We start from the raw sequence: 27,632 nt of genomic DNA, 5'->3' as shown, positions 1-27,632 counted from the left end.
ATGAGTAGCACAGTGGAAAGGATTTTGTGAATATGGCCATCAGTTTGACAACAGTGAATTTGATGGTTAAAGTGATGCATTGGAGTTTAATACTATAATTTTTATAGGCAGTCCAGTTAATCCAAACATTTGCAAGATGAAAACACTTGCCCTGGGATTACAGGTAGTCTCCATCAGCTCCGTCACCCTTTCTCCCTGCAGTTCATGTGTATTTTGAACACGCATATAATTTAACGGGAGGTACTGTGGTGCAGTGGTTACCATTGCTGCCTTGGGTACTTTCTGTGTGGAGTGTATATTTCCTTTCTTTCTTCATGTGGGTTTCTTCTGGGAGCTCTGGTTTCCTCCCACAGTCAAAGACATGCTGGTAGGTTAAATGGCTTCTGGGAAAATAAGCCCTGGCGTGAGTGTGTGTGTGTCTGCCCTGGACTGGCGTCCTGTCCAGAGCGTACCCTGCCTTGCACCTGCTGCTCGCACAGATAGAATCTGGCTCCCCCATGACCCTGTATTGGATAAAGTGGTTAGAAAAGGGATGGATGGAGGAAAATTAAATCTGGAGTAAGAATTTTGGGGGGAGGTTAACAAAATAATGTTTGGAATGGTGTTACCATTTGTGCAATCTGCTTATGTTTTACCAGACTCCTCTGATGTCTACATTTGTTTTTATTTGTTCAGTTTTATCCATTTAACATGTGGGAATCAACACGTACTTCTTTACATTTTAAGAACCATATGCCACGCTAACAACAAAACAGATCTTTCAAATGCAAAAAAAAAAATCCTCTTGCTGTTGGAGGCAGCTTAATGAAGATCAATTACAGCTTTAGATGCACATAGAGTAGCAACAGAAATGAATAGATATTGACCATACTGTACCTACAAAGTGCTACTGTGCCCAGAGACCCCGCCACCACACACTGTAGCTTCAGAGCTTTGTCACACCTTCTTGCAGCTGAAGCCCCTGTTTGATCATTCACTTCGTGATCCCACATCTGTAAGGATGTCGGGTACTGGTTCCAGGTATTTACCCTTCTCTATTTTTTTTACTTTGAGCAGCATCCCATAGAGTCAATTTTAAATCACACTGCACTGAGGCTGTAGGGAAAGCTCGAGTTTGTTTAGTTTTTTTTGCCGAGCTGACCAAAAGTAGAAGTTAGAGGGATTCCAATTCTCTGTGTAATTATTGTTTAAAATTAAAGAAGACTGGAAGACTTCGTTTAGACTACTCTACACTTTAAAGGAACAGAGGCTTCAGCTGCTCAGAGCTGCATTTAACTGCATTTTCTAGACTTGTTGGTCCAAATCAACCTTAAAAAATATTTTCACTTGATTGCAAACTGTAAAAACATGACAAATAGTACATAAGAAAATCAGTGCATATGATACCACATATCAATCATTTTTGACGCCTCCTAGCAAACCACATCTGAGTAATTATTAATGCTGTTCCCAGTTTTGGTGCATAGGTGTGAAATTCCAGTCCTTGCTAAATAAGTGAATTCTTAATTTTGGAAATCCAAAAGACTAATGAAGGGGATGGATTAAACTGGATGAGTTGAGAGATCCCTGGTGGTAAAACATATTAAGGATTTGAATTCCCTTTTATAAGCTGCTCAGGGTCATTTCAACCACCCTTCTTATCTTGTACGTTTTGCCTTAGCCAGCTAATATTGATTGAAATAGAAAGGAATCTCAAACAACACTTTCAACTTTCAAAATAGCTCTCTTTAAAACTGGGCATCCTTTGTTTGGAATTCATTGGAATTTATAGTTTTTATATGACTACAGAAAATCTTTTAACATGCTGTAAATTTGATTTCTTCTTAGGAGAACAGCCTGGCCCCTCTATCTCTGAATACATGAATTTGAAGTCTGTTTTTGTGTAGTTACATTAAAAGCATCAGTAAAGGAGAGAGACTGGTAGGACTGGGCATAACTTGGATGGACAGAAAGTGCAGGGCAGCTCTGCACATAATAAAAGACTTTTAAAGAGTTTTATCCTTGACCAATGCTGAAGACACCTCCTGGTACATCCTTCTACTTAGCCACTGGTCAACAAGTAACGTAAATCTCAAAACCAAGTTCTTTAATGTCCCTGCCCCCTGCATGACCTCCGTAGTGCCCTTTCCCCTATCCTGATGGGAGGTATGGCATCTCATTGTGGTAGTTGTAGTCAGGACACACCTTCTGCACTAGGCGATAGTCTGTGCTGTAGAAGGAGATATAGATGCAGATGACTTTGAACGGCTTGGAGCAGATCCAGGAGACATGGCTCTGTGTCTGCTCCTGGAAGCAGGTCTTGGAAGGGTCGTAGTTGCAGAGCGAGGTCTTCTTGTTGCGGTCCACCTTCTCGTAGTCCACCCGGCAGTTGAAGATCTTGGAGTCCTTGGGGTGTACCACGCTCTGACGCTCCAGGTCGAACTCCACTGCCTTGACGGGGGGCACCAGGCTCACCGAGATATTGCCCTGGCCGGTGGAGTTGTGGCGGAAGTAGACGCTGAAGGTGCCGTTGCCATGGTCCACGATCTTGCCGGTGATCAGCAGGTTGAGACGCACTGTCTTGATGTTGGAGTAGAAGTCCCCCCAGCCGAACATCTTCTTGAACTTGCCCGTCTTCACGATGGGCCGCCGCTTCACTCGGGACACCGGGTCAGGCCGGAGGTCACTGCCCAGCATCTCCCAGAACTCCTGCTTAGAGAAGGGCAGTGGTGAGCGGTAAGGCAGCTCCAAGGAGGTGGTGTTAGCTGCTCGGCTCTTGGTGTGCAGCATCCACCGGCCCAGAGGAGACAAGCCCTGGCCACTGAGGATCCCCACCGACTTGGTGCGTTCACCCTCTGCGCCTTTCTGACTCTGGGAGGCGTGTGGTTGTCCCAGAGCCAACTGCAAAAGGGAGAACATAAAGATACGTCAGTCTTACAGTGTTGATGACACTATTACTGAATTTTTTTTTGTGTTCTAGACTCGTGCTTCTCAATCTGGGATGAAAGAATCCAGGGGGAATTATCTGAGACAGTGCTTGCAGTCTCCTGCATTGCTCTGAGCTCATTTTAACATTAACAGTTTGTTGCGCTCGCAGTAAATCCATTGTCCGACTTCTATTACTTGAAATTGTGTGATCAAAAATACAAAGCTGTCTGGTTGTACTCTTTAAAATGTGACAATCCAGATAAACACACCATGATATTTTTTCTCTTGCATTACATTTTGAGACCCCAGTAAGTTAGTTTTATCCATTTGCATTGTAGAATCTCTGGTTGGTGGTCAAATACTTTTGCTCCCATGATGACAGCACAAACACAGGGGAAATGAGAGGACGAGGCTCCAGAACAGCTCAAATGACAAAGGCATGTTCCTGAGTGCAGGTTGGGTTCCATGATCCTATGATATTAGCCTCAATGTTTATGACAGGATGGAGGAGCTAAATCATTTTTAGTCTTGCACAGAGAAGACTGTGAGGAAACCTGCTAATACTATTCAGAATCCTTGAATCCAAGGCATTGACAAAGTCAACACAGCAGAGATTCTACCGATTGAGTAGTGAAACACGAACCAGAGGGTAAAAGTGGAAACTATGTGGAAACCAATTAAAGCCAAGAACAGGAAGAACCCCTTTCACGAAGGGTTGTGGGAGTCTGGAACCAGCACCACGAGAATGTGTCAGTTATTGAGCTCTGGGACTGTCGAGACAGACTAACAACTACTGTATGCAGTTAAAGTGTGAGCCTGTTTGTACTGAGGTGATCCAACTGATTCCAGATATTCCCTTTTTGTAAAAGTCTTAAGTGTCTTACTTGGCCCTTCCCAAATCTAAAGTGAACAGCTTTTATGAATCAGGGCTCAACATGTTGCGTTTGTGTTGAGATGAGTCGTTCTGCATTCTGCCAAATGGTGAAAAAAAATCCAATTAAAAACTGTTGAAACAGAAGAATTAAATTAAGCTTCTTTAGAGTCATTTCCACTTTTGCAGCATTAATGCAATCGCTGATTTTTTTCATTTTATACTTTAATTTTCATTTTGGATTGAAAGAACGTGGTTTACATTCACTTGGAGAGAAAAGGTTGTGAAATCATATACTATTTGTCAATGCTCGGAGAACTGGTGAGCTTTCTTCTGTGTTTCTGGAAAGCAAACAGCTCTTAAAAAGCAAACTGTCAGATTCAGATCCTTTCTGAATTTGTTTTTTGTAAGGAATGGTGGTAAGTCTCTGTTCATGGCTAAATTATTGTTATTGTAACAAAATCCTTTAAAACATTACTTGCTTAGTTCTTAAATTAGTCTACTCCTGCTGGAATTCTGCAGCTGTGTTTTCAATCTGATTCCAGCCTGGAGTAAAATGAATTAGGACTAAAACTGATAATTAAAAGAGATACCTAATGCTTTAACTCCATAACTGACACAGCTTATAACTAAGTAAAGGATGAAGCAAAGGGACAGCAAAAATGAATCTTTTAGAAAAATTTGCAAGGAATCACAGGCACTCAATACAACACGTAGGCTAATACATTTTGGAATAGCATTATCACATTTGGAACATTGAAAGATATTGGTCTCAATCAGTTGTTATTACTGCTCATTTCTTTTGGATTCAAGGATAGCTTTAGACCCCAGGACCATCTAAGCCAGGGGCTATAAGGATATGAAGAAGCATTTAGAATCAGCAAATTCTAAATTTTAGTAAATTAGTCTTAGATAATCTGTGTGTCAACCAGTGATGCCCTAAATTTGTTTCACGCAGGAATGACAGATGAAATTACTGGTAAAATCAATGCTTAGAATAAATACTGATTTAGCTATAAAGAGTTACACCCACCAGACACCCCCATCTACATTTAAAGTGACCCTCACAGTGCCAGATGAAATATTGTTGGCAGAAAGAAGGACGTTGGTCAGCTGACACTGGCCAGAGCAATTCCCAAATCTGAGTGCTTCCGAAAACTGTCTGAGCCTGTGGAAGCCGGTTCAGCTTAGTATCATACAACATCACCATCATCACAACCTCACCTGGCAGTGAGGCTGCCAGAGAAAAAAAGGAGTGAGGTTTAGCAGACAATCTTTCAAAATCGATCTAATGGAATACAAACCATGTCTTGTTTAGGCTGTGTTCGCTGTACTCTACACAGAGGCCCAACACATTATTCACGATGGATTCCTATTATTTTGAACAGTGAGAGCAGCAGTCAGCATGGAGCACTGAGAAAAATGTGCAGGCAGATCTAAAGCAGGAAGATTAAAAGGAAGACAAAAGCTTTCACCAACTGGTAGTGTTTTGCAGGTGTGGTCTTTCATTCAATGGACAGAACTGCAGAGACACGCCCCTCGGCCCCGCCCTGTATTAGGGACACCAGGAGCTAACAAGTTAATTATTTTCATCTTCCATGAGTTCACACAGTGTGCTCCCTAAACATCCTCTGTGAGGCACAATGTGCCTTGAGACAAAAAAAATTAAAATAAAATACAGTAATTGCGTGATTCTTATTCTGTCCGCCAGGCATGTTCATTATTGAAAGTGTTGCTTTGCAGAGCTTTGCCTAAGGCAGGCCAGTCTGATTACAATGCGCTGGAGAGCCCAGCGCTTTCTATCCCCAGGAGACGCGGAAGCTTGCTCACACTCTCTCACTGGGCCCCCTGGTGGGGGTGCTGGCTCACATCCCCAGGAGGACCCCCAAAACATTTGTCAAAAGTGAATGACGCTGTAGGGGCGCATATTAAGATTTGTCCCACTGATTTCTGGGTAAATGCTTTAACGAGCTCATGTCATGTGTGTCTGCTCCTGCTCTCCCTGAATCTTTGTGTAGGACTCTGGTCATATTCAAAAGAAGATTTTATTTTATTTTAAATGTGTGAGGAGCCTGTTGTCATAGCATATGGAGTTTTTTTCATAGATATTATCAAAACCTTTCAGAGGAAACCGTCCACACTGATGTAATGAACAGAAAAATAGAGCAATCACAGATTTACACTCAGGAAGCAACATCCCTTTTCTTTTGTAATGGACCTGTCTGTGCCCAGATGCTAAAATTGATGTTTGTGCACCAAGCTGCCTTATCGTGGGAGAATCAGATTGTTTATTTTTTTATACGTTTCTACCTTTATTTGTTTGCCTCCACGTCTTCATCCCTCTGTGGTGTTTGGGAGGTTGACGTATGATGCACCGGAGCATGAAAAATGAAATAGGCTCTTCCAGAAAAACAACAGGAACTGATCGCACATGGGACTTTAGGGCTAGCTGAGTAAGAACTTGAGATGATTATTACAACGCCCACATCAGTCGCACACTGGAAATCAAGGGCATAAAATTGCCCCCCACACACTTACTTGATCTTTTCTGGCATTAACCCATTTGTTATAATAGAAATGTTTTATGAAGCACCTTTCATCTCCCGGAGGAAGTCAAAGCACTTAACAGAGATTAGACAGTGATCCAGGCACAGGGTCACATTCACCTACTAAAGGACCTGGGAAATCACATTCCATGCAAGCATTTGATTTGGTTTATTCAGGGCTGTACTTTAAGATCACTTTTTTTTTATTAGCCATATACAATTTCTTGTATTAGGAATTCATCTTTTTGCATACCCCAGCTTGCTCTCCATGAGACATAAACACACAGACAGGGAGGCGTTTGGGGTCAGAGCATGGGGTCAGCCATTGTACAGCGCCCCTGGAGCAGTTGGGGTTAAGGGCCTTTCTCAAGGGTCCAACGGAGGAGGATTCCTGTGCCAGCCACAGGATTTGAACCAGCAACCTTCCAGCCACAGGTACAGGTTTCTGAAACAGAGCCTCTCACTCTGACTAAAATGTTGGAAATCTACAAGCAAGAAGAACACCTTGAACAAGGTACAGTATGACATGCACCCATTTTCTAACAGCTTCATCCAGTACTGTGGAGCCACAGCCTATCCTAACAAGAAACAGGCAAAAGGCAGTGTACACCCAGAATGGGACACCAATCCATCGTAGGGCACACACAGACACACAGAAAACCGAGCAAAAACTCATGCGAACATAGGGACATAGGTGTGGCATATTTCCATTGGACTTGCTGAATCCCATTCTTCTTGTAAGGAAACCCTGTATTAAGTCAGTGATTTGGATAGAGATGTGTGGAATTGCACTGTGTGTTCCAGAACTTCTATATTTTCAACAGGATTGAGATCTCTAGATTGTACTGGACGGGAAAGATGATGGAATGTGGTCTCATGTCCCTTAAGTCAACCATGTATTGCCAGCTGACAGGAGAATCTTGGAAACCTATTCCTTATATCTTATATTTACATATATAATATATTTACATTATGGAATAGAAGACAATAGGGAAAATGTCTGTCAATTACAGTTACTCTATCGATTGTTATGTTATGGTTTCATGCATTATCTCATAGCCTTTCCCTTATTTTGCCTTTGATTTGAAATCCATGTCTTCTTTACTGCAATGCAATAACCCAAAATCATATGCCTGAGAATATTAATAGCCTTCTCTTCAAGCGTATGCCACACTGACACCTTACAGGTATATGCAAAATACCCTAAATGCACCTTTTGCATTTGTCTCTGACCTTCAAACACTGCGAAGTCCAAGTGGGAAAAGTGAAGCCCAAACATGCATCAGTTTGGAAGGCAGCTGAGGTTCCTTGTGGGTGGAATGATTTAAGTCTTCATGTGCACGCTTGAGAGGAGAACTAATTATCACTTTCAGAAAGGAAAGACGACCAAGCTCCTTGTACAATTAAGGCTTTTGATGTTTTAATTAAAAATCCCAACCAATTGTGGCACAAAGCTGTTAGATCCTAAAGCAGAGGGGGAAATGAATACAACACCTTGTTCGGTGGGGGCCAAGTGTTTGAGCTGATTCAGAAAGACGGATTTTTTCAATGAACATGGCCTAGAATAATAGAAAATTGCTGCCTGGTAATGAATTATCAGCACGTAAACTCTTTTTGCTGATACAAGCTGAATTGCCTTAGTTTCAAAGTGGGTCATTATGAGATATAAGTGTCAACACAAAGGCCTAATGAATACTAAAACGAACTGTTTGAGAACAAAGAAATTTGAGAAACCCTTCCAGGCCTACTGATCAGGATAAGCTCCATAACGTAGATGGAACCACACTCTGTCCTCCTCCATAATGACACAAGGAAGCAAGGTTACAAATGAATCATTCAGCCAATCTTGTTATCCTGTTTACTAATTGCTGATTGGTCCAAAGATCTAATTACACTATTTTTCGTCACAAACATGGTTGACAGCTTTTTCCAGGAAACCATATTTCACCTGTTTTGAGTTTTGATCACCTCTTAATTTCTCTTCTGCTCAAAACTGAGGAGATGCAGTTAAATAATTCCTGATGGAATTTTGTGCATGTGTACACTAACTTTCACTTGCTTAGTGTCTTCCTACTCCTGAAGAGTATCTTCTACTAAGCTTGGCAACGATGTGGTATAGTTTCTATAAGACATGTCCTGGTAATGAGATATATAACTGCTTCCTGGTAACATGTTTTTCTTCTGTTTTAATGAATAATATACCAGGAGCTAGGAAGTAAAAGGGAATTCTCATGTTAATCTATTCAGACGTTTGTGGTCAGGATACATCTGCCATGAGTCAGGATTGTGATGACAAATGTGCTGTTCCTGTTCATCCCAAAGATGCTGAATTGGATGTCTTTGTTGTTGTTGCCATGGCTGCGGTAACCTATGCCTGAGTACAGCCACATTCCACCTTGAATGTTCCTACTGTGTTGGCACCAGAGTGGCAGACAGCCAATATATTTGTTCTTGACCTTGCAATTTCATTACTTATTTTTTTGCTTTAGAACGTTGGGTGCGGGAAAGGTTGCGGGAAAGGTTTTGTTTCTTCGTGTCTGGAGTCAGAGACAGAAATCATCCCGAACACTGTCAAGATCTCAGTCATCAGGCCTGTAGAGAGAGCTCAGAACAATTTAAAGGTGTGGTGCTGATTTTCTGGCTTTCCTTATAGTTCTGATTCCTTGTTGAACTCAGAGTGAATTTTGTTTTGCAGCCAGGGAGCCCTGTCATGCTCACACAATTGGCTTTGACACAGAGATAATGCAACACTCAGCACAAAATAGAGCAGGCACCAACACATCAGTACCTAGAACAGTAGCCTGGCCTCATGTACAGTATTATGCTGTGTTTGATACAGGACAGCCTTTATACCCGGGTTTCAGGTTTCTGCACTTGCCACCCAAAAGATAAGTAAAATGTAATGTCTGAAAAGCCATTGCACAGCTGGTCATCATGAAGTCCACCAGGGAAAGACATGCATTCTCAACCTCATTTCCAGTTCACCTCACAGGAATCTTTTAAGGCAGCTACCTTTGTTTGGAACATGTTGAGCCAAAGTAATCAGAGGTGCTGCGATGCAGAATCATGCCAGCACATGTAATACAACAACTTTCTACTTTTACACATTCATTTATTTAAAAGTGCAGATATCACTGTAACAAAACAGACCTTTTAGTCTCCCATGCATCTGATGCGTAGAACTTGCACATTGCTTATTGGTCTGTCCATAGGATGGGTAGCTTTACTTAATTTAATGATTTTTCAAAAAATGAATTATTTTCCTTTTCTAGATTGAAAGGACTGAACCATAAAATCACCATGACCTTAGCTTACATCTATTTTGGTTGAATTCTGTGTGCCTTTGGAATATGCACTCTTATTTGAATCAGTGCTTTAGGTTTCTGAAAAGACTTAGTTCACAGAACGTCCAATTCATTGCAGCTGTGGTTAGGTTTTAGAACATGGGGAAAACAGCTTTTAAACCTATTGTGAGCCCAGACACAAGATGATCATATTTAGAATTTTATGCCTGTGATTCCTACAAAAAGAGGACAAGCTCCTAAGAAAAAAGCACAAAGTGATTCATGACATGGCATGAAACAGCAGTCATTGCAGTCCTTGAATGTGCTAATAAAACTATTCACATTCATTTGCCCTTCAGCACTACCTTGTGTGGTTTCATGATGAAGGCAGAAAGAATAGCCTGGTCTGTAAAAAAGGGAATTTTCTCTTTCTGTGTTTCCCAAGCCACTTTGCTTCATAATGGCAAAACTACGATTATTGATACATAAGAGACAGGTGTGGCTGTAGTCATGAAATACCGGAGACATTTGGTGAAGTGAGCTAGCAAAAAGAATGTGCTGATATGTAACACAGACACACATTACTCACCTTGGAATGAATACGTAGACTGTGTATGTGTGTTGTGTCTGTGTAGAGATGATATTTCTCATCAGTGTTTAGATCAGTGTGGACTGCTGTGCCAAGGCTAATGCAGGGCTCATCTACTCGTTAATTGTAACTCATTTGCTTAAAGCAAGCCTAGAACTCATACTGGTAAACAACCAGTGGCTAAGAACACATCAGACCAAATGAGCATTTTTGATTGATTAGGACAAAGGAGCTACCCCAGTATTTCAGCAATCCTTAATATGATATTTGAAGCTGTAGGAAATGCAAGCAGAGTCTAATCAACAACAAAGGCGATGTTATTATAATGGGCCTGACCATGAACGCTGTTCAGATTTTCTCCAACTCATCTGGACCAATGTTTTCTTACATTTTGCAATTAACATTTTTGTTTAGATGGCTGGAAGCTGGAAGAGACACGACACAGCAATGGTGCTTTACTGCGTGAGTATTAAAAGCTGTTCTGTGAGTCTTGCACCTGATGATTGATCCAGAGTTACTTTAAAACCTACGTCAGTGGGGTGATGTCACTGATAGGCATCATTAGGGGAAAGTGAGAGAGCTGTGTTGGCCATTGTATGTGTTCCCCTATTAGTATTAATACTGTGTGTTGTACTGTTCTTTGAATATAACAGAGACAAATGTTGAGAATTTTAACTTTACACAGTGATTCCCACATCCCCTCATTATACAATCTCAGACATCTCTTTCATGTCACAGTGACATGATGGATCCTGAAGACAATGATTTTTTCTTGATGTGTCATTCACACCACTGAACTAATGTGTGACTCTGAGGCTTTGAAAATGGGACTGTGAAAAAAAAATACTGTCAATCACATTTCATATTGCTCATGAGTTTTTGGAGAAGTATTCTAGCCACTAAAACAGTTACGTGATGGGCCTACAGTACAAAACTGGATTCAGACCTCCACCTCTATGATACACATACAAACAGCTGGTTCTAACAGAAAGCTACACAGGCTTCGGAGAGCCCAGAAAGTGGTCACTCTTCTATTGTAAGTTGAGGATACATAAAACCACATAACCTCAGTGGCAATTAGCCGGATGTGCACCAATACTTGAGGAATCCTAGTCACTAGTGGCACAGCCTGGATATGAACTGGCAATATTTGGATTGTAGAACCTAACCTAATCTCGGTCAACTTCTGTTAACACCAGCTCCATCTGGCAGTTTAAGTAGACTTAAAGAAAACCAAAACACTACTGCAAACCATTAAGGTGAATATTGTAGCACCAGAGAGTAGAGCTGGGGTCTTCAATCCTCTGATTCTGCAGAACTCTAATACAGTTAATCTTATAAGTCACCCTAAATCTCCTGTTATTTAAAGATCATGAACACTTGTGTAAGGAATCGATCAATTAAGCAATTAAGCATGAAGTTTCCCTGCATAAATTATACTCCTTCTTATGCTTCAGCACTGATGGAATACCAATATGTTAATATTCAATAATGACAGAATTCAAGAATGCCGAGTCGCAGCACTCAACTGGTTCCTACTAACTAACCACTGAATAAACATTATTTACATTGCATGTGGTCATGTTGTCCAGATTAAGGAAGCACATTTATGAACGAACTCCGGAAATTCAATTTACTGTAAGCATGCTGAATGCATACATTACATTACACTGAAACTAACAACGATACATGGAGGAAGAAGCAGAAAAAAAGCAGGATGGCTAGAGCACCAGGAAGAGACTGTGACATCATTGTAATCACTGTAAGAGGCACGGAAGTCCCCCAACACAGACGTCCACATCGAGAAAGACAGCCTGGTGATTAAAGTCACAGCACAGTTCAGGCCAGTTTTTGAAATATGTTTATTATGAGGGTGCTTTGGAGAAGCATTCATTCATTCATCTTTAGAGCATCTTTAGAGCAGGCACTTGTGAGCGTGTTTTATACCACAGCCACAAACTGCCTCCTTCGATTCCATAATGGACATACTTAGCATGAAGATTCTTTAGGGAACCTGGTCAGTGTAAATAGAGACCTAACATTACAGCTGGCAGGCAATTTGTCTTCTGAACATGAAGAAATTAAGTCTAACTAAATTCTACCACAGGAGGATGAAATCTGTGGGTGACTTGGGCAGAATTTTCATAACTTTGCACATTTATTTTATTTAGGAGGAACATTTACTGTATATAACTAAATCCTGCTTATACAAATCACTAGACCAAAACAATCAGCATAAACTGACTCACTTTATACTGAACACTTGTCTAAAATCTAAAAAAATAACCAGCAACTCAAACTGGCTTATGCTTACCATTTTCTATTCAGAAACATTTGATAAAGCTTCACTTCTCTACTAACCTTTAAATTGGAAATGGATACCTTGACACAGCATAAATTTTTAATTAAAAGCTCAAATGCTTTGCAAATTATGAAATGTTCTCCCGTTTTTTTTTCTGCTCTTAGGAATAACGGCCGCACGGTCGATGATTCCTTGTTTCATTACACAATTAAAACTGGAAATTGCTGCCCTTTAGCTAATTACTGTAATGGAGAGGGGAGAAAAAAAAAGTCATTTCACAAGAAACAAGCTATTGGACTTTTAATTAATAATATATGTTCGCTTGAAATCAGCTTGATTGTTATGCACAATGCGTTAAAAATTAGAATGTTATGGATCATAAAGAAATTGGAGTTTTTTTCACCTCTGAAGGCTGTCCATCTCCTTCCATCTATCCAGTAAGGTTTGTTAATTTAATCTCTCAGGTTCTTGAATGATCCCATCAAATATCTCCCCATGGCATTCACATTACACCAAGAACTTTTCAAATCGTTAATGTGTGATTCACCATCACTCTTTGTTTTAAGTAGCAGCAAATTTATTCCTGATCAGGCAGATTTCCGTGCTCTGTATTTCCCTCTGTAATATCGAGCTTATAATGATGCTAGTGATCTGAGTGCTTTATCTCCACGGAAATCCTGGACTCAGTGGTTTAACCTTTTTGAACACCCAAAATATTCATCTTAGCCTGAACTATGAAAGATTCAATATTTACTGGCTGTGTTTTGACCCACATAGTGGTCTGTCATCACAACAGCACTGTGCTGCCTGTGACTGGGAGCATTGATTCAATCTTTGTCTTATATTTCAAGCTTTAAGAGGCCAGAAAGATTCATCTTAAGAGACACTCGGTAGTATGCTGACTGTCCTGAGAAATTCTTACATCTCATATTTTTCATCTTAAGCTATTTCATTATTTTGAATTTATGTGGTTCAGGGGTTTATTCAAAGCCTTTTTGCCTATTTATACAGCTACAGTAGGTATTCTGCCTGAGCAATATGAATGAAGTACCTTACACAAGGGTACAACAGCAATGTCCCACAACCTTTGAGATACTACTCATATTCAGAAAATGCTTATTATATGCTTTAAAAAAATAAAAACAAGGACAGATCTTTTCACACTTGGCATTAAAACATGGATTATATTCTAAAACCAGGAGTGACTTTTCTTTCACTGTTAATACATACAGTATGCTGCTATACACATCTGATGCCTGGCTGACAAACAGTTGCACCGAACAGTGCTTTACCATTCAGTGGGATTAAAAGTTTTTCCTTTATTCCCTGTTATTCTCTGTTGAAAAGCTCACCACCTGTGCCCCTTACTGAGCTGTCTAATGGTAAGGACTGTGTCAATGCTCTTACAGAGACTAGATTGACAGGCACACACAATGTTGTCAAGAAAGAGTGCATTTTTTACATACTTTAGGTAGGGTAGGAGAGCTGAATTTTTAAAGTTCATATAGAAAACTGGATTAGACTACAAGACTGAGTCAGTCAAATAAAGAATATTTCTTAACTTTACAGAGCAAAGAGTTGTGTCTTGATATTGAGCCATTAAGTGTACTTTAATTAATTAAAATAGTCAAACAAAACAATCAGAAAGAATTCTTGCTAAGTACCTTAAGGTTAAGTACCTTCTAGTAGAACTACTGTACAAGGCCTAGTGTAGTTGCTGGAATGTCATCAACGTCTATGAGATCCACTATCCTGGAGGCTGTGGAAGTTTAGAAAAGAGCCAAACATCCTTTCTTGCATTATTTTTATTAATTTAGTTATCTTGAATAAACTGGATTTGAATTTAGAGGAAAAAAAAGTTACAGGCATAATTTTTCCTCTGTATAGTGTCCAATACAAGGGAAGTCTTGCAAGGGATGATGGATGCAAGAAAACTCCCAAATGAAAGGAGGTTGCTTGCTCTGTGGTTGATTTGGCATTTCATCCTGCTGTTCCCGGATGGATAAGCTTCAACCACACCTTTGAGATCTCGTGCAGAGTGCTGCAACAGATTTCTTTTTTTTTTTCCAACACTCTTGACGAAGGACGATCTGCAACTTCCAAAAGGAAAGCTGTAGCCTGCAGTCAGCCTCACGAGGAGCGCCACTGTGACACTGTAACTAGAGAGCCAGCTTGCGCTCCGGGATCTCGAGAGAGTCTGACTTGAACGCCAGTAGCACCATTCTCCCTGCTTCTCCAGACAAACTCCCAGGTGGCTTCTGGATAGATGCTGATTTACATAGATGAAAAAATATTAAAAAACAAGGCTCCAAAAACATGGTACATTATACATGCATTTTTATTGCAAACACAAAGTATTTTAAAATAATTTTTAAGCCTCATCATTTACTCCCTCCATGGAAGTGATGAAAGATTTAGTTGGCTTTTTAGTCACTCCAAGCTAATAGTGTAAGGATCACTTTAGCACAAAGCATGACGTGAACTTTGTGCATATTTTGTGTCTTGTTTGTATATATAAATGATTTAATCACTCAGGGATGCACAATGGTAGACTTGTTAGGCAAGAAAGCAGTAGCAGCACTCTGCTTGTATTAAGTGGTCAGACTGAATAGCAAAATCAATTAGTGGACTGAAATCAGGAAAGCTGGGGAAATTAATTATAGTTTATCTCACTTTAAAGCAGGGGTGAGATAACTCTGGTTTTTATGGTTATAGGATAATAGATATTTTACCCTTTTTAAATCATCAAAGACTTTTGACCAGAAAAAGGATTAAATCAGTTAATTTTTGAAATTATTAAACCACTTAGGAAATCAAAAGGTCACCTGAAATGACAACTAGGAAACACTGTGTGTCCTGTAACCTTGGACTGACCATCAAATGGCCTAGTTTAGCTGAATGGTCTCACTGGTTATATGTGCCTAAAGGACCATAAATTGTCATCTTTGTATTTACTGTACTACTACAGCATGATATGGTGTGGTTTGTTGTTCCAGTACTGTATGAAAGAGACTAATGTAATGAAGGTCAAATCAGGTAAAGTAAAGGTGTCAGGTAGCCCATATTTATGATGCTTTCATTTCTTAAGTCTTCTCTTGCACCCTTTTCCTGATCTTCTTGTTTTAGAAATAACTATAGCTTCCTTTTCAACATGTGCAGTCAAACTCTGCAGGAAACGAACACATCCCTTAATGATGGAACAAATCCTGAGTTCAGTCTTTACTCCGAGCACAGTCTTTATAGAGAGCTCTGTTTATATTAAGCAGTCTTAATCAAAAGCAGAATCTATAAGCTCAATATGAGCTGAGCAGAATTTACACTGAACATAGTCTTTATCCTGAGTACAACCAACATTCTGAACACACTGTTTATCACAAACGCAGAAATCAAAGCAGCAACATACAGTATAAGGACTGTATACACAAAGAAATTCTAAAAGTAATGCATTTTTAAATAAAATACTAATCCTGCAAAGACGTTTTCATCTGACCCACAGAATAGACTAGTTTGTACTGTTGTGAATGTGTGACTCCAAGTACACAGGAACACTTTGAGAAAGGATTAGGTTTCCAATTTGTCTTTAATCTGGACTGGAATAAAGTGTAACTTTGAAAAACTGTTCATACATTGATCCATTAATTTTCTGAAACCACTCCAATTGGAGAAATGACTGCAGTAGTTGCAGTCAAGTCACAAGATAACACTCATGTGCCATGTTAACATGTGCCATTGAGCTATAAAACTGAGGTTATTAGGAAGTAGTGCCTAATAAATTTGTCTGACCCTTTTATCCAAAGAGAACTACATTTGTGCCCACTTAACTGGAGCAACCTGATTGAACAACAGACTTCCAAGGACTTTCCAAATCTGAATCCACCAGGTGTGTGGTATACGGAAGGAAGCAAAAAAACATTTTGGATTTTAACTTTGTTTTTAAATGGAATTTAACTCAATAACCGAAAGGGACACAACATTTTGTTTTTAATCTAAAAAATGACAGAATGCTTATAGCCTACTTTATGACCGAAGCAGCGACACAGGATTCCTCTCTAATCTGCTCCCTGGTCAGCAACAGCCAGAGTGTTCATCACACACAAGTATATGAGGCATTTTTGACCAGCCATAAAGATAAATCTATCTTTGTATAGCTTGAGATCTGCACAAAACCATTAAAATAAATTCATGGGAATCCAACGCACACTTAATAAAAATCTCCACCGGGTGGTGCACATATTTTCTGCCATACCGCCACCCAGCTTCCTTCCTTTGCAGTCTGGGAAATGTGCTTTGCTGGCAGGTAGAGGAAATACAGGTAACACAATACACAATACATTGCAATACATCTGACAACATGAAGAACTAAGGGTGGCGTGGTGAAGCAGTCGTTAGCATTGCTGCCTTGCACTTCTGGGGCCCTGGGTTCCCCATTGGACATGGGTTGCCATCTGTGTGGAGTCTGTATGTTGTCCCTGTGTTCACACAGGTTTCCTCTGGGTTTGCTCACTCTCCAATTCACAAGTCAGGAAATATACAGTAGGATTACAGCGTTGCTATCAAGGTTCACAAGTCATGACCAACATAGTCAAACACAATCCATAATGTCGTGGCAGGGCCAGATGGAATACCTGTAGTTTAGTCAATTTATTTCTGTGCTACAGCTGAGAATGAGAACCAGCAGGCTTCCAAAGGTTGTTCCTCTCAAAGGTATTTTTGTAAGCTTATTCCTACAGAGTGAAATCCGCCTCATATTCTTGAAAAAATAACCACAAAGGATTTAAGAAACCCAGGAAGAAACAATATATAAAATGATTATTTTTCACTCACTTGCTGCCTTAATGTTTTCACTGGTTGTGCAATAGACTCTATGTTTGTTAGGAACAGTATATCCCATCCACATCTCTCACTATTGTGCACTTTACATGCAAGTAGATTATAGAAAGAATCTGGATCCGTGCTGATCTGTGTAGGCAGCTGGTGAGATGCCCAGCTGTTGTGGGGCACATTCCAGTTGGTCAGGTCTCATTTCATCTAATTTTGGCAACTGCCCAGGGAGTTCACCATGTGACCAAAGCCACGTGGGCTGATGACGGGCTGATGACGAAGAATAATTTGATTAAAATAAAAAAATCAGATTCCCACTCCCAATAATGCTGTGCTCAATATACTCAATATCATTCAAGACAGGAGACCAGCCCTGATTCTTATGACCAAACACACAATTTAAAGGAATTTAAGGACAAGTTAAAAAAGTAATAACAATTTTCAATATTGGCCATACAGAGAAAATTAAATCTTCATATACTGTATATTGGTTTCGATAATAGCTTACATATAAATAATGAAATACTGAATGGATTTTAAGTTGAATAGAACTGATTTTCAATTGCATCTGCCCATTACACCACAAAACACATACCTATGAAATATATAACTAATTCTAAACCCTGCTCAGCTCCATTCTTTTATCGTAATCAATTCTTCTTTACCAGACATTGCTTAATACTTAAAGGACAGTATTTGCACTCTGCTCTGTGCAGCAGAGGCATTGCACATCTTGTATGCATTTCCTTTATTTGTTTTGTCATTTTATTGTATTTTCTATTATGTATTGGAATGGCTTAAAGTTATAAAGAGTAACCAGTAGCCTCTTAGCCAGGAATGCTGTGGCTTGTTTTATCAGAACTACAGTACGTACTGTACAGTAGATGCAAAACACTTCCTGTGTCTGGGAAGCACATGAAATTCACCTTTTGCACTCAGAGGCTTTAGAGCCATGTGATGCTAATTTCCCTCCCTACAGCAATTCCTCATGGCCAATTACTAAAAAGGCGTGACAATTCAAACATAGTATTATGATATTCTTCGGAAAGTTGATTGATGGGTAGTGTCAGACACTTGGAAAATACAGTACATCAGCAGAGTGTCTAATAATACTGCAGCAAGTCATAGGTGCAATAAAGGAGAGCTCGACCTGCATAAAGGTTATTAAGAGCAGCACAAGATGAGCACTTTTTTGCTCTGTCATAATTTGCTTGCACAGTCCATATTATCTGATGGCAAAAAATGGCATATTAAAAATCCTTTCTTTTCTGTTAATCTAACATTACTAATAATACTTAAATATCATATTAATTGCTGTGAGATTAATCATTGTCAGAAGCCTTATACATTATCCATGAATTTTCAAAATCAAGTCCATATCACACTGTTAAGCTTCTTAACACATGTCTGCAGTGTAAATACACCAAAGGATTAATGAGCATGCATGCTTTAAATAAATAATTACCAGATTAATCTGTTTTTACACAGTTATGAGTAATTCAGATAAGCAAGACGTACGTGCCAATAATTCCTTTCGTGCCTGGTAATTAGCCACTTACGGTACGATAACTTGTGGAACTGTTAAGAATAAAATCATAGGACCAAATGCGTTACATAGTGTAGTAGTTAAGGAAAATTGCAGATTTCTCCTCAAAGTATAAGGGCACCTATAATATATACTGTATGCGGTGTAGCTGTAGGCCTGCCGTATTAAATGGAGTGCCCCGTCGCACAGGGACACTCTCGTGACAGTGACAGACCTGAGCGTTCACCGACACAGAAGCGTTGTGCATCGGCCTAAGCGTTACAAATTTACTGGAGCTGGAGAATAAAGTTTCCTAAATTCGCCGATTTAGCAACTAGGTGAAATTCTGAATATACAGATAACCCTGAAACTATTTAAGACTCAAATTCAGACCCCTAAGGAAGAAACTCAGCCAGTTTTTGGACCGAGTTCAATACATGCAGGTTGAATAGGCATTCTTTTTCATCATCAATGCAAGACGGAATCTTAGTTAAGCTTAGTTAAGCTTCAGTAAACGCTCTGCAGTTAAATACTGTGTGCTTTAGCGTTCTATGGAACCCTGGTTGTAGTAAAACGGTCAGTACAGAAAAGCGACTAAGCCCCACTTGAAAAGTACTTTCCCCCGGTTCCGTCAGGCACGCTGAGTGAATTTGCAACGGGTGGTCACTTGCAGGTAGCCTCTCTGGCCCTGAAGGGCCCGACGTTTCCCCTCTCATTCTCACGCGTCTGGTGCAGCAGTGCAGCAGCTCCCCGGGGCTGAGAGAGTGGAGCCCGGCCCCGCGCAGAGGGTGAGGTGGTGGTGGGTATTTCCCAGGGCACACAGCTCGCATACTGTACAGTGTGAATAAACTGGTAGCGAACGACCCTTACTAATGCTTACTTTCCATGGAAAGTAACTGAAGTCAAATATTTGTCATTTAAATCGACGTTATATCAATGGCAACGTCTTAGTTAACTGTCAGTTTAGTTTTCAAACGTCGAAAAGTAGTAATTAAGCCATAAGATATAGGAATATGAGCATGTATTTCAGTAGAGCCACAGAAGAACGGAATTAGTTACCAACTAAAATGTTTAACTCGGAAACTGATAGAATTCTTCCGCACATATCCAAGGAACGTTACAGAAATAGTCCATATATTTTTGGGAAAATAAAAATGATTTGAGAAAACATTTAAAAAAGATTGAAGATATTATCTTATATGGGGTTTGACGTTATTGAGGTGAATTAAACGAACACAACGGAAGCGTCAATTTGAATATACAAGCGCACATTATTCATTAATTCTGTCGTTTATGTGTTCATTTTATTCAAATCACGATCAAAAGAACAGGCTATTTATATTGTTTCTACGCAGTAGAATACGTTGTTGTATATAATTTCACAAACAACACGTTATAAAAACAATAAAATCTGTAGCTCAATGAGCAGATCAACTTTGTACTTTATGCTTCTTCTGAGTCTCTCGTTTTATTGAACAAGTTGTATAGACGAAAAAAGTAAAAGCACATTAAGATCAGACGGAACAAAACCAAACGGGTTAGCATTTTAAATAGCGAAACTCTAAATTACTAGTTAATAGCATCTTTTATAGTTCTTGAAAATTGTGGGTGTGGGTGAGAAGCTATTTTACCAAGGACAATGTCACCTACTATAACTCGTGGGCTAATTTAACTGTAACACGTTGTGAACCTAATTGCACAGCATTTAATTTTTACGTTTGCTCATTACAAATAAAAATATAATCATTTTTAATCGGGTGCATGGCAGATATTCCATCTAATCGGTGCAAGCTTGTGTAATTGGCGGTACCGATCGGATGCGTTTGTGCTCTAGCATTTCAGTACTATCGGTTTGGGTTTTGAAAACTGCATTTTTAGAAAACGAAGGCCTCACAACTCTTACATTTATTTTTAAATTAAAAAACGGATTCAATTCATTTCGGAATGGGTGGTACAGAACTCCAAATGCAGTGAACCAGCTAAAGATGTTTTGAGGTATAGGATATTTCTTTATAGCAATTAATTTCAAACAATTGTTCAGATTGTTTCCTTAGCCTAATAAAGTGAACGCAGATGTTCCCAAACAAGTTGACAGTAATTAAAGCTCTCTGCGTAATTATTAGGAATTCAGCCTCTAGGATAGCTGATAGATGCTGTATCGTGAACAAAATAAATAAAATAAAAAGCCGTACAGATGAGGATAAATCCCGATACAATTCCAGCGGTTTATTACTGGTACGAATTGCAACAGCTCCGTCTATCAGTTTTATTGTTACTCAATCCACAGCAGACACGCCGCGGAAAATGCGATGCCAGAGTTATGGGGGTTATAAAATAACAGGGCATGGATTTTTACAGCGTGCCTATTAACACCCGACAGCTTAGATATGCATGTATAATTTTAATTGCATACTTCATCTATATGTAAGATGTCCATACACTAACAAGGGATTTCTGTTTTAAGTTCAGAAGCCCAGAAGCACCCCCTCCTCCACCTGTTATCACATATAATTTAGCGGATAAAAGTTTAAATGAAAATAAAAGCATCAACAACATTTAATTAAAAACAAACTGAAGGCACCTGCAAGCGCTCTAACTGCAAAGGCAGGGAGCAAGCCTTCACGATGCAAACTTCACCGTAAAATTATCATCAGAAACTTTTGCCTACATAATTCTACAGCAAACAAAACATTCACTGAGTCATTTTTTTAATGGGTTTCCCCTTCAACATCCACTAGTCTGAGTCCTCTAAACCGGTTGATATGCGTGAAAGTCACTATCAAGCCTCAAATATTGGTGAAAAGCAAACTAATCCTCCGTGAGCAGTTTAGCGTTTTTTTTCCCCCCGATTACTTACAAAGTTTGCGCACGTAACGCCAGACACGATAACTTCACCATTATTCATTGTTTGACCGGTTTAGAAGCATTTTTGAATGAGGACTACGATCAGCTCAGGACGTGCGCAGCAGCGATGAATCCCAAGTTAGCGAGTAACACAGAGCGGCTTCGCTGTAGAGCGCTGCACAACTTAGAGACCTGAAACCTGGCAGCAAATGCCTATTACTGCATGTCTTCTAGCCCCACAATAGATTTCTTTAACGCTTTACAACCAGCGCCTTTCAGACTCTGATGATGAAGGCAAGAGAGTATGAGCTGTAACTTGAACGGCGCTGAACCCTCGCTTACCAAACAAGCAGTCCCATTGATGAGCAGCAAGACCAGCCAGCGGATAGAGCGCATCTTCACAGCGTGTCGTCTCTCAGCTCCCGTGCTCAAAGCCTAGTCTTCATTCAGGAAGACTGAAATCCTCCTCTACGATAACTCCTCATTCTACAGCAGGGTCCCATATCCAAAAGCCGTTGGAAATGTCGTTAATACAGACGTGCAGCCCTCTAACAGTTCCTGCTTTCTGTGAACCGAAACGAATCTTGGGGATCCATAGGTAGAAGGAAAAAAAAAAGATCCCACGAAACAACGATAAGAAAAGCCTTGCAGAATCGCCAGTGTCCTCGCAGGATGAGTCTAGAGTGCGCACACATTCATTACAGCAGGCACACTGACAAGCCTAGAGACTGGCATTCCCGTTAAGATCTCTCGTCCCCTCTTTCTCTCTCCTCTCTCTCCCCACCTCCCCCTCTCTCCCCCTATATCTCGGTGTTACTACCTAATGACTACCGCAGCTGCTACCTGGTGGAAAACAGACTGCTCGCATTAGAGCAACACCATCTCACATCTGTGAAAATAATTGCTGTTACTCCCGAAATGCAGACTGAAGCCGGTTCTAACGTGAACAGCAACCCCGTCTTTCAGAATTTCGAATTTACAGGAAGAAAAAGAACTGGGGGGAAAATCCCAGCTTTGAAATCCTGGATAAAGAGCGAACATCGAATTCTCGAATACAAGCCGGCGTGGATGCGAACCACGTCAGTACTTGAGTTGCAGAATCGTGTCGCCTTTTTTGGGGGGGTCTTTTGAAAAGTGAAATCGGTTCGGCACCGCTGTGTGAGCGTCGCCTGTGTAGAAACCGCTGGAGAGGTCAGGTTCCCACAGTGCCAGCTCTAGTGAAGCATCCTTTAAACTAGACAGGTTGAGACCCATTCGCTCTTAAAAAACTTCGTGATGTACTGATGCGCGGCCACAATGTGGAAGCCGAGAAAGAGGTCCGCACCGTCTTGCTCAAGATTTTCCGGCGTAAAATCAAAAGCAACATTTCAAAGGTTTTTGAAAAATAGTCTGTTGTGACTGTCTGTCTGTTGCTTAGACGAACGAGTGTGCACTGACTTACTGTCCATATCGTTAAAATTCAAGAGAGGGGAAGACGGTGTTCGCTTGCATTCGGAGCACCTCCAAGATGTCTAATCTTTTATCCCAAAGGATAGGGTTAAGTTCAGGAAAAACTACCACATTTACAGTTTTATATTTGGATGACGCTTTTGTCCAGTGAGTTTTACAGTACTTTTACACCCCTTTATAAGGCTGGCTATTTCCCCGGAGCAATCTTGGTACTCTACTCAAGAGGGTACAGCAGAAGGGCTCACCTGGAAATGGAACTCAGCAGCCGATTTAACTTACGAGGCCAAAACCTTACCATAGCTGCTAATGACAATTACAATGATTATGCATACCCACGAAAGAGAAAACGAAGAAACTCGTGCGGTATCTATGGAACACAGGCATCCGATCCCCAAGAAAAAAAAGTCTAAAAAAAGTCAGGGATTGTGGGGTGAATCGGGGACAAACAGGTGGGTGTTGCCAGTCGGTCCACTATACCCCTCCCACAGTAAGTGTTAGGCGCTTTGGGATCCTGTGAAATGCTAAGCGTTGTACAAAAGGAATTCAAGGGTGACAGCCCAGATGAGCTATTGCTACTGATGCGCTTGCTACCACAAGGCTACTGCTACTCCTGTTGCTACAACGAAATTACTGCCGTACCAGCTAGTACTGCTATTGCCACTACTGCGACTGGACAGTATTACACGTGTGGCTAATACTAAAACTAATACCCGCATGTGGAGGAGAAAAGTAATGCCCCATCATTTGTTACACCGTGCTGCCGCCGTGTGGAGCTGAAGTCTTAGTCCTTTTTACGAGCACGCCTGCAGGTGTTGAGGCGCATAAATCTAATATAATGGGGGAAAAAAAAACAGGTCCATTTAACATAATAGAAGTCTAGATGTGACATTCACGTCACCTTTCATTCTCGATTACGTCGTTTATACGAGGTTATCGCTCCCACTTAGATTTTAAACCGTATATCCCACCCTTTCAGGAGACCCATATTCCCAAATGGCTGAAGCTCCTTTTATAGCGCGAAAGGGATGGTGTGTCAAGCAGACAAGTCCGAGCATATCGTTACAGATAGAGAGGGTTATGATAATAGAGAATGCCGAAAATAGACAGAGTGGGTTAATCAATAAGTAAAATAAATAATCATAACCCCCAAACCGGACAGATAAAGTGGTTGGTATAATTAGGGAGACTTGAATTCTTTATTTTCTGGCACAGTTTTGGCAAAAGAAAAATTACGCTCACTGGATTAAGCAAATATTTATTAAAAATGAAAAACATGCACAGTAAACAACACAACATACAACATACAAATAGAGAAGGCACTCTATTTACAAACAAGGCAGCAGCTAGCTTGACTGTTGTCTCTAGACTCTGAGACAGCTCAATAACCCTTTCCAATAGGCATAACAATATTTATTGATTAACTGTTCAAATCAGAAATTTCAAATATAATAATACATTATGAAGAACTACACTTAATATTGTATATAAATTCAAGCAGTTTGACTTAATTTAAAAATGTGAAATGTGAGACACCAAGTTTAATACTGTTTTTTATAATAAAAGATTTGCTTACAATAAGAACATTGTTTATTTTTAAATCTTGCATGCGTTCCTTTTAAATACACACTTTTTCATGTACTTCAGTTACTGCCATAAACAAGTCATTACTAAATACAAATGTAAAAAAAATGTAGATACATTCTAAATAGAGTAATTTACTGTATATGTGAAATACAGAATATCTTTGGAACTTTAAAAACTGGATTGATTTCATAGTAGTATAGAGAAAGTTTCATTAAGAACCACCTCTATGCCCTCCTTTGTATTGAAAAAAGTATCACAGTAAATATTAGGCTACATAATATACTGTGTATCTAAATTAAATCAAGTAGACCCTGAAATTGAAATAGGCTATTTAGGTCAACACATTAATTCTAACTGTGAGAACAGGGAATGTTCTGTGCTACAGGCAGCTATAGAATGTCACAGATAGGAGGGTCATTAGTAGTGATGAAGCTTATAAAGGAAACTGGCTAATTGGACAACTTGAAATCTCCATTGTGCTGACTGACATTCCACTGTTCACAGAGCAAAGGCCAGAGCAAGCAAGACAAAAGACAGCAGTTCTCACGCCTTCTCTGGGCAGAGGGATCTCCAGTGCTCACATACGGAACACCTGGGAATGTGGTGGAACGTTCCTAGACTGACACCCTGCTGCCATTCCTCACAACCTCAGATAAAGGTGTTCTTAACAACAACAACCACAATAATAATAATAATACTGTAAAAAGGCGCCGTCCTTCGGATGAGATGTAAAACCGAGTTTCTGATTCTCTGTGGTCATTAAAAGTCCCAGGGGGTTTCTTGAGAAGAGTGGGGGTGTTACTGGCCAAATTTTCCATTGGCCCTTACCAATCATGGCCTCCTAATAATCCCCATCTCCAAACTGGCTTCATCACTCTGTTCTCCTCCCCACTGATGGTGAAGGCCAGGGTGATATTTGTTTAGGATGCCGGGGAAACACTCCTCTTGTTAGTAAAGAATGATATGAGATTAGCAGCAAATTTTTTGAAACACAAAATGTGCCGTGTCCTATAGATAATGGTGTTCTTAATATTCTCACTAGTGAAGGCGTATGCATCCTGTAGTCTTCTGTAGCCCAGTAATTCCCTTCCCTGAGACACTGAATCTGGAGCCCACGTCAGGAATGGAATACAGTGCTATGGGGCATGTTGATATTATTCACTCAGTGTGTCATTATTTACAAATGACTCAAGCATCTGCGAAAGAAAAATGGACACAGAAGCATAAATTCTGAAATGGGAATCAAGACGAAAGAAATAATAGTATGCAATTATTTTAACATTTTTTATTTTCATTGTGAAATTAATGTTTAATCTGATGATTTACTACTGTATCTACTAATAAATACAGTTATTTATTGTGCAATTATAAAAAATGAGGTTGTTAGAGACAGGTAGTGAAACATACATTATATACAGTACTGTAGCTGTAGAAGCAGTAAACATATGCTAGGTTACAGTATGCATACGCTACCTTAAACCACATTTTGAGTTTTGAACACTTTTTTAATTGCCACTCAGTTTTCCAATAGGGGGTGCCAAAACATTTTCCAAAATGAAACAGTTGACATTCTCCGTTTTCCAGAGACGTGAATAACTCTCAGACCCCTTTCACAGATTGGCTGAAATAAATCAATACCAGCCAGACTGTATTTATGATAAGCCCCATTTTTTGGATTTTTTCCCTGTAGCCTCTGTGTGGATAGTGATTGTAAGAGATTGTCCTGGTGTATCTTTCTCTCCCACTGGACTTGCTTTTGTATTATTTTCTCTCTGTTTCATTTGCTGAGGGCTAGCAGAGAGACAATGTAATAATTAAGCCAAGGTATTCCCACAGAAAGTGCTCAATTTAAGTCAGCTAGGCAGGCAGGTCAGAAGTCTTTCAGTTGGAATCCAAGGCTAATTGCTGTGCTGTGCCTCCTGCCCTGCTGGAATCAAGCCTTTCCCTGTGGGGTCAGAGGTCAGTGACCGAGAGGGAATCCTGTGTCCAATGTAGCCCTGGAGGGTCTCAGGTCAGGGCTTCAGTTGCGCATATTGATCCAGTCCAGGTCAGGAAACACTTAACCTGGAATCAATCGTACTGTAACACAAAATAAAGCTAATGGCCACCCAGCCCAGTACACAGAGAGCAGACATCCGCCTGTCATTTTCGTTTTCACTCCACTCGTGAAAGATAGCCTTCCTTTTGTGTCCGAATACTCACATGTTTTGGTTGTAAGCACAGTATTTAAGCTCAGGACTAAATGTAAATTAAGCACCAGAGAATGGAAACTAAGCATCAAAGTGTTTTTGGTGTGGATTCAGAAGAGAAGGCAAAGACCATTGAAACTACATATATAATACAGTATATATAATGGAGATGACATTGCTGCTGCAGGTGTTTAAGATGCTCCTGCTGCCAAATCACAATTTCCAGTGTTGCTTTGCTCCTATTTTCACTTTGCATTTATTAAAATCAACAAATTAGGCAAACTTTACAATTACACCAAATCTGTAAGTGTATGGGAAAATATACACATCATCAAAAATGTGATGACCGATTTTTATATGTAGATATGGAAATAACATAAATCTACAGTATATTTCCATACAGAGAACATGGATGTGTGGGAAGGAGAGTTTCATCTGGTTTTCTTCTCCCTGTCAGCTGATGTTAAGGAACATGGCTCCACCTGCTGGCAATGACGGAGATTACGGAGGAGGAAGACCGGACTATCTGAACGTTGTGCGCTACTGTACTAACAACATACACACCAAGCACAGCATGCTGGTTCCAGGACGGAGGTTATTGCAGTAGTCTCACACATCTCCAAAATCACTGTTGGCGGCCGGGGCTTTATAGAACAGGGCCCCTACATTTGGAGATGCCCCTAGGGTCTTAGTCTTTAAGTCAGGGCTCAAGACCTATTTG

General features: G+C 40.1%; 1 protein-coding gene across 1 annotated transcript; it reads right to left on the bottom strand.

Annotated features, from left to right (window-relative positions):
• Window positions 1-645: 645 nt before the first annotated feature.
• On the bottom strand, window positions 646-22,936 carry LOC102683613 (neurexophilin-1). Its single transcript, XM_015361861.2, has 2 exons — window positions 22,032-22,936; window positions 646-2,880 (listed from the first exon to the last, which is right to left on the bottom strand). Exons 1-2 carry the CDS (start codon window positions 22,083-22,085, stop codon window positions 2,131-2,133), a joined length of 804 nt encoding a protein of 267 aa, XP_015217347.1. The 5' UTR covers window positions 22,086-22,936; the 3' UTR covers window positions 646-2,130.
• Between the last annotated feature and the right edge of the window lie 4,696 nt (window positions 22,937-27,632).

This window comes from Lepisosteus oculatus, chromosome 28 (assembly GCF_040954835.1).
Source record: "Lepisosteus oculatus isolate fLepOcu1 chromosome 28, fLepOcu1.hap2, whole genome shotgun sequence".
Lineage (NCBI taxonomy): Eukaryota > Metazoa > Chordata > Actinopteri > Semionotiformes > Lepisosteidae > Lepisosteus > Lepisosteus oculatus.
This window is presented reverse-complemented; position numbering and strand designations above follow the sequence as displayed.